The 12456-nt window shown below is 41.6% G+C and overlaps 1 protein-coding gene across 1 annotated transcript in view; it reads left to right on the top strand.

Annotated features, from left to right (window-relative positions):
- The window catches only part of fig4a (FIG4 phosphoinositide 5-phosphatase a), a 106184-nt gene that overhangs the window by 66991 nt on the left and 26737 nt on the right, over positions 1-12456 (top strand). Inside the window, exons 17-21 of the mRNA XM_014205487.2 lie at positions 909-1047; positions 2412-2470; positions 2684-2831; positions 5176-5262; positions 8336-8534. Of these exons, the coding sequence (XP_014060962.1) occupies positions 909-1047; positions 2412-2470; positions 2684-2831; positions 5176-5262; positions 8336-8534 (632 nt within the window). The remainder of the gene's footprint in view (positions 1-908; positions 1048-2411; positions 2471-2683; positions 2832-5175; positions 5263-8335; positions 8535-12456) is intronic.

The raw sequence follows: 12456 nt of genomic DNA, 5'->3' as shown, positions 1-12456 counted from the left end.
AGTAACACGAGGAATATATACACAGTGAATAACAATGACGAGTACAAATAACTTGACTATATACAGGGAGTACCAGTACTGAGTCGATGTGCAGGGGTACGAGGTAATAACTTGACTATATACAGGGAGTACCAGTACTGAGTCGATGTGCAGGGGTACGAGGTAATAACTTGACTATATACAGGGAGTACCAGTACTGAGTCGATGTGCAGGGGTACGAGGTAATATCTTGACTATATACAGGGAGTACCAGTACTGAGTCGATGTGCAGGGGTACGAGGTAAATGTACACATAGGTAGGGTTATAGTGACTAGGCAACAAGATAGATAATAGACAGTAGCAGCAGCAGGTGGCCATTTGATTAGCTCTTGTTTAGCAGTCTTATGGCTTGAGAGTAGAAGCTGTTCAGGGTCCTGTTGGTTCCAGACTTGGTGCATCGGTACCGCTTGCTGTGCGGTAGCAGAGAGAACAGTTTATGGCTTGGGTGGCTGCAGTCATAGACATTTTTTGGGGCCTTCCTCTGACACCGCCTGGTATAGAGGTCCTGGATGGCAGGGAGATCAGCCCCAGTGATCTACTGGGCCGTACTGACCACCCTCTGTTACGCCTTGCGGTCGGGTGCCTTGCAGTTGCCGTACCCAGCGGGGATGCAGCCAGTAAAGATGCTCTCAACGGTGCAGCTGTATAACTTTATGAGGATCTGAGGACCCCTGCCAAATCTTTTCAGCCTCCTGAGGGGGAAGAGGCTCTGTCGTGCCCTCTTCACAACTGTGTGGGTGTGTGTGGACTGTGTTAATTCCTTAGTGATGTGGACGCAAAGGATACATTTACTTCCTGTTACTTCCACCTCGGTCTTGTACATATTGTGCTTATCGTATCGTCGTCTCTGTGACTCTCTCTGTCTCAGATGCAGACCGGCAGGATGCCATCAACCTGTTTCTGCAGGTGTACCAGCCATCAGAGTCTAAGCCTCACCTCTGGGAGCTGCCCACTGACTTCTATCTGCACCAGAGGAACTCTATGGCACTGACCCACGACAGGCGCAGGTACACACACACCACGGCAGATGCGTACTCACACGCTGATATGCCTGGTGGGAGATCACTTAAACAAGATTACCAGCTGCATCTGTGTTTCTTTTAGGGGCGGCTTACCTGCAGAACAGCTGCGTGTGTGTGTGCGTGCGTGCGTGCTCGCTCAAGCTTGTCTGAGTGTGCGTGTTTTATGGTTAAGTGTCTCTTCTCCATTTCTTTCTCTTGGTCCCTCTCTCTCGGACCCGCTCGCTCTCTGTCTCATTCTTTCTTTTTTATTTCACGCCCTCTCCACCCCCTCGCTCCCTCTAGCTCTGCACGGTCATGAATTTTAAGCCGAGCCCTAACCATGCCCGCGATGTTCAGGCCCTACCCTACCCAGGCCTGATTGCTTCTGGCAAATTTAAGGCCCTGCCCAAAACCCAAAATCAGAAGTAACTTCCTCCCTTAGTAAATCCATTCGCTGCTCCTTTCTGTCTGTCATTGGCTCCGTGCACGCAGCTCACTCTGCTCTTGAGTATCCATAGCAATGGCTTTGCTTGGGCCGCTCTGCTCAATGAAGAGACTGGAGAGCAGTTAGCTGTTAGCTACTTTATCACTCAACTCAGAGAGCTGAAGGAAAATTGTTATTTTCTGTTAAATAATCTCTCCTGAAGGACTTCTGACACCATGTTATGATCTTAGTCAGATATGACAGGTTCATAATGTTAGTGACCTGCCCGTACCCTAGTTACTGATGAATAAACAGTCCCTACCCGTCCCTAACCCCATGTATAATGTCGGTGCCCGTCTGGCTCAGGTAGGGTAGCAGACCTCTACTACCGCTCTCTCTCGCTCTCTCATTCTTTATTTTTACTTTGACGCCCTCTCACCGCCTCTCACTGTCTTTCACTCTCCTCTCTTTCTGTCTTCCATTCTCTCACTCCCTCTTTCCCTTTCTCTTCTCGTATGTTCTGACCCAGATCTGTCTGCCTACCTGTCTGACTGTGTTCAGTCAATTCTTTGTGGTTGTGCTGCAGTCATAATGACAGACCCAGATTGCTGTGGCCACTCCACCATTCAGTTACAAAGGCCAAGATGGCTCTGTTATTATCATAACAAATGAAATCTGCAGTCAGTCTTTTTCCTCTCAACCAGCCACACAACTCCCTATAATTGCTGTATTTATTTGCACAAACTGGACTTAATTGAATTAAAGGGATGATGTATTAGTTGTTAGGCTGTCGTCGAGCTGCATCCTAGTTTCATATCTGGGTTATGTAAGTACAGTATTCATTGGTGTTATGGCAGTGAAGGTAGAGAATGCAAACCTTAAGAGACTTGCATTTATCATAATGTTGAACGCTGTTAGCTAATCCTTGTTGTGTGTTTCTCTCTAGCTATACGTACTGGTGGTCGGAGGGGATCTTATCCTACCTGCCTCTGCCCTATGATGAAGGTATCTATTCAATCATACACACATCTGGGTTGGAAAGTAAAGTTTGTCTCAAAGCCAAAATCATGACCGACATAAATGAAAAGAATATACTTTTCTCTAATTTCACGGTGTGTGTGATTGTGTGTACACTATGAGCATGTGGCATATGTACAATATGTTAGTGTGACGTGTCCTAATATGCGTGTGTGTGTGTGTGTGTGTGTGTGCTTCCAGTTCCCTGTGAGGAGAATATGAAGAAGGTAGGGGTGAGGAGAGTGAACCGTTACGACGAGAGCATCGATACCTACACAGAGTTCTTCAAACCCTACGAACTCACCTCCTTTGACGACACCTTCTGCATAGCTATGACCAACTCTGCACGGTACGTACCCTAACCTGCATACAGTTACATCAATATCTACTGGGTCATGGCAAGCGAACCGTGTTGCTTTTTAGTTTCATACAATGAGATGTCTGAATACTGGCCTGAGCAAAAATATTATAATTGTAAATTGACAATGAAGGTATTATATACAGTGCCTTCAGAAAGTATTCATACTGCTTGACTTATTCTACATTTTGTTGTGTAACAGCTTGAATTCAAAATGGATTAAATTGGGGGTTTTTGTTCACCAATCTTCACACAATATCCCATAATGACAAAGTAAAAACATGTTTTTAAATAAAAAAATGAATTACAGAAATCTCTCACTTATAAAGGTATTCACAACCCTGAGTCAATACTTTGTAGAAGCACCTTTGGCAGCGATTACAGCTGTGAGTCTTTCTGGGTAAGAACTTTCCACACCTGGATTGTGCAGCATTTGCCCCTTATTCTTTTCAAAATTCTTTAAGCTCTGTCAAATTGGTTGTTGATCTTTGCTAGACAGCCAATTTTAGGTCTTGCCAGATTTTCCAATTGATTTAAGTCAACAGTAACTCTGCCACTCAGGAACATTCACTGTCTTCTTGGTAAGCAACTCCAGTGTAGATTTGGCCTTGTGTTTTAGGATATTGTCCTGCTGAAAGGTGAATTAATCTCTTAGTGTCTGGTGGAATGCAGACTGAACCAGGTTTTCCTCTAGGATTTTGCCTGTGCTTAGCTCCATTCCGTAAAATGTTTATCCTGAAAAACTCTCCAGTCCATAACAATTACACACATACCCATAACAGGATGCAGCCACCATTATGCTTGTAAATATAGAGAATGGTACTCAGTAATGTGTTGTATTGGATTTGCTCCAAACATAACATTTTGTATTCAGGACAAAAAGTTAATTGCTTTGCTACATTTTTTGCAGTATCACTTTAGTGCCTTGTTTCAAACCGGATGCATGTTTTGGAATATTTTTATTCTGTAAAGGCTTCCTTCTTTTCACTCTGTCAAGTAGGTTAGTATTGTAGAGTAACTACAGTGTTGTTGATCATCCATCCTCAGTTTTCTCCTATCACAGCCATTAAACTCTAACTGTTTTAAAGTCACCATTGGCTTCTTGGTGAAATCCCTGAGCGGTTTCCTTCCTCTCCGGAAACTGAGTTAGGCAGGACACCTGTATCTTTGCATTGATTGCCAGGATGTGTTGATACACCATCCACAGTGTAATTAAAACTTCATCATGCTCAAAGGGATATTCAATGTCTGCTTTTTTTACATTTGTACCCATCTACCAATAGGTGCCATTTGCGAGGCATTGGAAAACCTCCCTGGTCTTTTTTGGTTGAATATGTGCTTGAAATTCACTGCTCGACTGAGGGACCTTACAGATAATTGTATGTGTGGGGTACAGAGATGAGGTAGTCATTCAAAAATCCTGTTAAACACTATTATTGCACACATAGTGAGTCCATGCAACTTACTGTATGTGACTTGTTAAGCAAATTTTTACTCCTGAACTTATTTAGGCTTGCCATAATAAAGGGGTTGAATACTTATTAACTCAAAACATTTTAGCTTTTCAATTTTTATTAATTTGTTAAGATTTGCGAAAAACATAATTCCACTTTGACATTATGGGGTGTTGTGTGTAGACCAGTGACCAAAAATCACAATTGAATCAATTTTAAATTCAGGCTGTAACACAACAAAATGTGGAAAATTCAAGGGGTCTTAATAATTTCTGAAGGCACTGTAGACTGACCATGTGAGTCCTGGTGAAAGCTATGATCCCTTGTTAAATCCAATTCAATCAGTGTAGATGAAGGGGAAGAGACAGGAAGGACAAGGAAGGATTTTTAATCCTTGAGATAATTGAAATATGGATTGTGTATGTGTGCCATTCAGAGGGTGAATGGGCAAGACAAAGAATATAAGTGCCTTTGAACGGGGTATGATAGTAGGTGCCAGGCGCGTCAAGACTGCAACATTGCTGTTTTTTCCGCGCTCAACCATTTCCAGTGTGTATCAAGAATGGTTCACCACCCAAAGAACACCCAGCCAACTTGACACAGCTGTAGGAAGCATTGGAGTCAACATGGGCCAGAATCCCTGTGGAACGCACTCGACACCTTGTGGAGTCCATGCCCTGACGAATTGAGGCTGTTCTGAGTGCAAGGGGAGGGGGGTGCAACTCAATATAAGGAAGGTGTTCCTAATGTTTGGTATTCTCCCCATATGTCTGCTGCAGAGAGACAAAAGAGATTTGGATCTGGGTGCAGACATAAGGTTAACTATGATGTGTTTTTCCTGGGATAATAATGTGGTGATTATGTTCTCTTTGTGTGTGAAGGGAGTTGATGCCCAAGACAGTAGGAGTGGACCCCAGCCCCTTCACTGTGCGCAAGCCAGAGGAGACTGGGAAATCTGCTGTGATTGGGTGAGTGTACTCTACTCGCGTGTGTCGTGACTTTACGTTAATTAATCTGATGACTGTTATTTATCTTATCAACTAACTATGTTTAATTGTTACCTGATTTAATTAATCAGGTAACAATTAACTCATTAGGATCTGGGGCACCACAAGAGCGGTTCATTAAAGAGTTACCATCTCCCAAAGGTCTTAACCTATCACATCTATAAACAGTCAATGTATTCATCGTAACTTCGTATCTTATCGACATTCTGAACAGTCGTAACCTCCTGCATCTGCAAAAACCCCAGCCTTACTTATGATTCAGTACTACACAAATTGGTTTAATTATTTATTTACCAGCTAACTAAATGGTAACACAGGTTAAACATACACACTTAATACATTAGAAACAGGTCCCAAGCAGACTGACACAATATGGCAGCTTGTTACAAAAGACAGAAAGTGAGAGAGAGAGGGACAGAGACATACACTACCATTCAAAAGTTTGGGGTCACTTAGAAATGTCCTTGTTTTTGAAAGAAAAGCAAAAAAAATGTGTCCATTTAAAATAACATCAAATTGATCAGAAATACAGTGTAGACATTGTTAATGTTGTAAATGACCATTGTAGCTGGAAATGGAAGATTTTTTTATGTAATATCTACAAAGGCCCATTATCAGCAACCATCACTCCTGTGTTCCAATGGCATGTTGTTAGCTAATCCAAGTTTATCATTTTAAAAGGCTAATTGCTCATTAGAAAACCCTTTTGCAATTATGTTAGCATAGCTGAAAACTGTTGTTCTGATTAAAGAAGCAATAAAACTGGGCTTCTTTAGACTAGTTGAGTATCTGGAGAATCAGCATTTGTGGGTTCGATTACAGGCTCAGAATGGCCAGAAACAAAGTACTTTCTTCTGAATCTCGTCAGTCTATTCTTGTTCTGAAAAATGAAGGCTATTCCATTCGAGAAATTGCCAAGAAACTGAAGATCTCGTACAACGCTGTGTGCTACTGCCTTCACAGAACAGCGCAAACTGGCTCTAACCAGAATAGAAAGAGGAGTGGGAGGCCCCGGTGCACAACTGAGCAAGAAGACAAGTACATTAGAGTGTCTAGTTTGAGAAACGGACGCCTCACAAGTCTTCAACTGGCAGCTTCATTAAATAGTACCCGCAAAACACCAGTCTCAACGTCAACAGTGAAGAGGCGACTCCGGGATGCTGGCCTTCTAGGCAGTGTTCAGATGTGCAAACATAATTGCAAAAGGGTTTTCTAATGATCAATTAGCCTTTTAAAATGATAAACTTGGATTAGCTAACAACATGCCATTGGAACACAGGAGTGATGGTTGCTGATAATGGGCCTATGTATGCCTATGTATCACTACTTACACCAGTATCACTACTTACACACCATCATCTGCTCATCTATCACAGTGTTAATCTGCTAAATTGTAATTACTTTGCTACTATGGCCTATTTATTGCCTTACCTCCTCACGCCATTTGCACACACTGTATATAGACTTTCTTTTTTTCTATTGTGTTATTGACTGTACGCTTGTTTATTCCATGTAACTCTGTGTTGTTGTTTCTGTCGCACTGCTTTGCTTTATCTTGGCCAGGTCGCAGTTGTAAATGAGAACTTGTTCTCAACTAGCATTCCTGGTTAAATAAAGGTTAAATAAATAGTACAATAAAAAATGTAGATAATCCATAAAAAAAATGTAAAAAATGTGCTTTTCTTTCAAAAACAAGGAAAATTCGAGGTGACCCCAAACTTTTGAATGGTAGTGAAATACTTTGGTACATTTTGAAACTACTCTCACTGTAATCATATACTTTGCACACGAACCGCCACCCGTTTAGAGTAAGAAATCATGACGTGTGTGTGCTCGTGGGTGCGCTTCTCTTTGTTCGCTCGTGTGTGTGTGTGTGTGTGTGTGTGTGTGTGTGTGTGTGTGTTTTGTATATTTCTGTGTCTCAACACGTGTATCTGGAAGCCATGGGCCATAAACAAGACACTCATCTTCCATTAGCTGACTCATATGAGCGCACACACATATACACACACATACACACACACACCACCTCTTTACCTTGTTGAAAACCTTCAATAACACCTAGTTGTTGAGCAACTACGTGTGTTAGTATGAATATTGAACTCCTATAAAGGGCATGTATTACTCCTGTTCCTTTAACCAGTCAATGGCTGTTCATGGATTTATTTATCAAAGCACAACCTTTTAATGAATGATTGAGTGTCCGATATCATTCTCTACTGGAGTGTAATGTAGGCGTCCAGATTGGAGTTGTCCATCCGTTGTAGAGAGAGGACAAAGCTTTGATTACACTCTCTCTCTCCCTCTCTCCACTCCCCTCTGTCCTGCTGCCTAACCTCTCTCCTCCCCTCTAACTTCTCTATCTCCCTCTGCACTCCCCCCTACTCACCTCTGTCCTGCTGCCTAATCTCTCTCTCCCTCTCCTCCCCCCTACTCCCCTGTGTCCTCCTGCCTAACCTCTCTCTCCCTCTCTCCTCCCCCCTACTCTCCTGTGTCCTCCTGCCTAACCTCTCTCTCTCCCTCTCTCACTCTCCCCTACTCCCCTGTGTCCTCCTGCCTAACCTTTCTCTCACTCCCCTGTGTCCTCCTGCCTAACCTCTCTCTCTCCCTCTCTCACTCCCCCCTACTCCCCTGTGTCCTCCTGCCTAACCTTTCTCTCACTCCCCATTACTCCCCTGTGTCCTCCTGCCTAACCTTTCTCTCTCCCTCTCTGTTCTCCCCCTAACCTCTCTCAGCCTTTCAGTCTGGCTCTGTCTTGTTAACCATGTTTATTCAAAATACTACCAACGGTACTGTCTACCTCCACTGTCTGTTTATTCTGTGTGTCTTAAGAGCAGTATGGTCACGCTATGGACTGCTGACATTAACTACTACTAGTGTGTGTGATAGCTGGGTGCGACAACCACTTATCTTAAGATGAAGGCATGAATTGTAAGTCGCTCTGGATAAAAGCATCTGCTAAAGGACTAGTTGTGTGTGTGTGTGTGTGTGTGTGTGTGTGTGTGTGTGTGTGTGTGTGTGTGTGTGTGTGTAGTGCTAAGAGCAGTAAGGAGGAGACGGTGGTCCAGAGGAAGACAGCAGCCAGCGCCCCCCCACCCCCCAGCGAGGAACAGATCTCCAGCAGCTCAGAGGACGACTCCGAGGACGACCGCGACGATGACGGATCAGTGTCCCAACGCTCCACCCCCATCAAACTACTGACCGAGTCTGGGGAGAGCGTCCGCACTCAGGAGGTATGGGATGGGAAACGCGCTGACACACACGCACAGGTAGCCAGCTGAGTTCAATGTCAGCTGACATGCAGACAGGACCATGGGAGAGAAGGTGCTAACTAAAAGTGAAGAGTTCAACTATCGAGATTGAAAACTCATTCTGTGTCAATTTAAAGAAGATTTTCAGTGTCAGGTTGGAGCTCTCCTGTTTCTCCTCACATGTTCAGAACATAATGAGGTTTCTCTTGGTTTCTCTCTCGCTAACTGGCCCTCTCACATTCCCTCTCCCTCCCATTTCTGTCTCTCTAGCCAACCATCTGTCTCCCTCTCTCCCCCTCTCACTCACAGAGTTGACCTATTGGTGTTGTGTGTTATTGTTTGATTAATTTCCCCCCTATCCATTGAGATTATCACAATGATCGCATAATTATTCAGATAATGAATCCATAACATGGTCTACATATTAGATGTCATCAAAAGTGTATTCATCACAACACAGTTTGAGTTCTTATGGTTTGATTGAACTCCCCAGGACACTGATAGTTTTGGATGGTTTGGTTTGACGGTTTGGTTTTTTAGACCGCAGAGCAACATGTAGAAGACTAACATACCACCGCAGCTGATATTGTGTTCTATCATCAACGTTATCCACAGTCACCAGTCTAATACATTGTATCATAATGATTATACTAGAGTGAATAAAATGCATGAGACTGATCCATTTTCATGTGCACACACACACACTTCACAACAAAACACGGGGGGCTCTCATCTCTCGCTTGTGACTCAAGGTCTCTCTCTGCGTTTCCATGACAACTGGACTGGTTGAATATTCTCCTTGGTGAGCAAGCGAGAGAGCGGAGGGAAGACAATGGGAGTTTGAATTTGAATCGGATGACCTAGAAGCTGATGCCAGCCTCAGTCAGAATACATTGTGTGGTTGTGTCCCAAATGGCACCCTATTCCCTATATAATGCACTAATTTGGACCAGAGCCCTATGGGCATTTTCAACAGTAGTGCACAACAAAGGCAATGGAATGCCATTTGGGACACCGACATGCTGTTGGACTGGTACCCAGGTGGTAGTACCACTGTCCATTAAGAGTGGTGCCATCACCTGGACCTCATGTGAGTGCTACCGTAAAAGGGGTATTTAGATTGGCAGCAAAATGTGAGTAGATTCCATTGGAGCTCATTCAGGTCAGGAAATGAACTGGGGAAGATGGGGAGCATATTGAAGATGAGGAGCAATTACCAACTCATGAATTGTATAGAACTGACCATCCTAACGAAGTAGATGACTTGGATGTAGTTAATTAATTAATGGCTCACCGTACTTTTCCCTGTGAGAGAGACAACACAACGAGTTGAGAAGTCTCTCCTTCTCTATCCATTCTACCATCCTTTAGGAGGCCTCTTCCCCTGAGTTCATATCATATCTGATATCTCTGTTTGTCAATCATAGACTGGGTAGGTCTATGGTAGCTTTGTCTCGACTCCTCTCTCAACTTATCTCTCAATGTCCAGTTACTGAGCCTTCCTCGAACGGTCATTCCTACCTTCTGTCCATCTCCTGCCCCCATCCCTCCCTCAGGTGGTTGCCTCCTCTATGTTTTATGACGACAGCTATGGGCTAAATTCTACTCTGCTGTAAAATAAAATACAACAAAAGCATAAATGAATAGATGGATGGACAGAGATGAAAAGAGAAATGAGGCCACTAGAAAAGAGATCAAGCCCAGTGACGTACACCGGGACACATAAAAATGTCACGCCTTGCTTCAAAATCCCAATTGTACTCAATCTGTTGCTATAACAAGACTATTGTGTGCCACATTTGTTGTCAGAGGCGATGGTAACCCAGATGCTCTTTGACCGACTAGACCCTCGTTGTGTGAAGAAGCGGCGAGGTCGGTGGTGGTGAATCAAGTTTTTGTTTTCGTCCGCCAGGCAGCCACACAACATGGCTTCCGGTGCCAGCTGGGGGCTTGTGGGTAATTTCTTCCTCTGTTTACAGTCTTGAGTGAAGTGTTCAGGTTAAGGGCCATCTCATACTCTCTAAACAGACGATACCACAAGGATAAGCTCTCTCCTCTCCCCGTCTACACGTGATGAGAGATCGAGAAAGGACAGGAGCCATGGAGAGAGCAGGGTAGAGAGATGAAGACAGAGCGAAAGAAAGAGATTACCCTGCTCCGCTGACCCCTTTTATTTTATTTAACATCTTCATTCACATGCTTTTAGATATCCATACACCTTTATATGTTAATTCACATGCTTTTAGATATCCATACACCTTTATATGTTAATTCACATGCTTTTAGATATCCATACACCTTTAAATGTTAATTCACATGCTTTTAGATGTCCATACACCTTTATATGTTAATTCACATGCTTTTAGATATCCATACACATTTATATGTTAATTCACATGCTTTTAGATATCCATACACCTTTATATGTTAATTCACATGCTTTTAGATATCCATACACCTTTATATGTTAATTCACATGCTTTTAGATATCCATACACCTTTATATGTTAATTCACATGCTTTTAGATATCCATACACCTTTATATGTTAATTCACATGCTTTTAGATATCCATACACCTTTATATGTTAATTCACATGCTTTTAGATATCCATACACCTTTAAATGTTAATTCACATGCTTTTAGATATCCATACACCTTTATATGTTAATTCACATGCTTTTAGATATCCATACACCTTTATATGTTAATTCACATGCTTTTAGATATCCATACACCTTTATATGTTAATTCACATGCTTTTAGATATCCATACACCTTTATATGTTAATTCACATGCTTTTAGATATCCATACACCTTTATATGTTAATTCACATGCTTTTAGATGTCCATACACCTTTATATGTTAATTCACATGCTTTTAGATATCCATACACCTTTATATGTTAATTCACATACTTTTAGATATCCATACACCTTTATATGTTAATTCACATGCTTTTAGATATCCATACACCTTTAAATGTTAATTCACATGCTTTTAGATATCCATACACATTTATATGTTAATTCACATGCTTTTAGATATCCATACACCTTTAAATGTTAATTCACATGCTTTTAGATATCCATACACCTTTATATGTTAATTCACATGCTTTTAGATATCCATACACCTTTATATGTTAATTCACATGCTTTTAGATGTCCATACACCTTTATATGTTAATTCACATGCTTTTAGATGTCCATACACCTTTATATGTTAATTCACATGCTTTTAGATATCCATACACCTTTATATGTTAATTCACATGCTTTTAGATGTCCATACACCTTTATATGTTAATTCACATGCTTTTAGATGTCCATACACCTTTATATGTTAATTCACATGCTTTTAGATATCCATACGCATTTATGTTAATTCACATGTTTTTAGATGTCCATACACCTTTATATGTTAATTCACATGCTTTTAGATATCCATACACCTTTATATGTTAATTCACATGCTTTTAGATATCCATACACCATTATATGTTAATTCACATGCTTTTAGATATCCATACACCTTTATATGTTAATTCACATGCTTTTAGATATCCATACACCTTTATATGTTAATTCACATGCTTTTAGATATCCATACACCTTTAAATGTTAATTCACATGCTTTTAGATGTCCATACACCTTTATATGTTAATTCACATGCTTTTAGATATCCATACACCTTTATGTTAATTCACATGTTTTTAGATATCCATACACCATTATATGTTAATTCACATGCTTTTAGATGTCAATACACCTTTATATGTTTACATGTTCATTCACATGCTGCTTTCTGTTTTCTGATTCATCCTCTCTCCTCCCAGTCTTTCTTGCCAGATTCACTCATCCTCACATCCCCAGTAACAACCACACTGATTGCTTTTGAC

This window comes from Salmo salar, chromosome ssa06, assembly GCF_905237065.1.
Source record: "Salmo salar chromosome ssa06, Ssal_v3.1, whole genome shotgun sequence".
Taxonomy (NCBI): Eukaryota; Metazoa; Chordata; class Actinopteri; order Salmoniformes; family Salmonidae; genus Salmo; species Salmo salar.
Note: the sequence above shows the minus strand (reverse complement) of the source record. Positions and strands in the feature narration are given on the sequence as shown.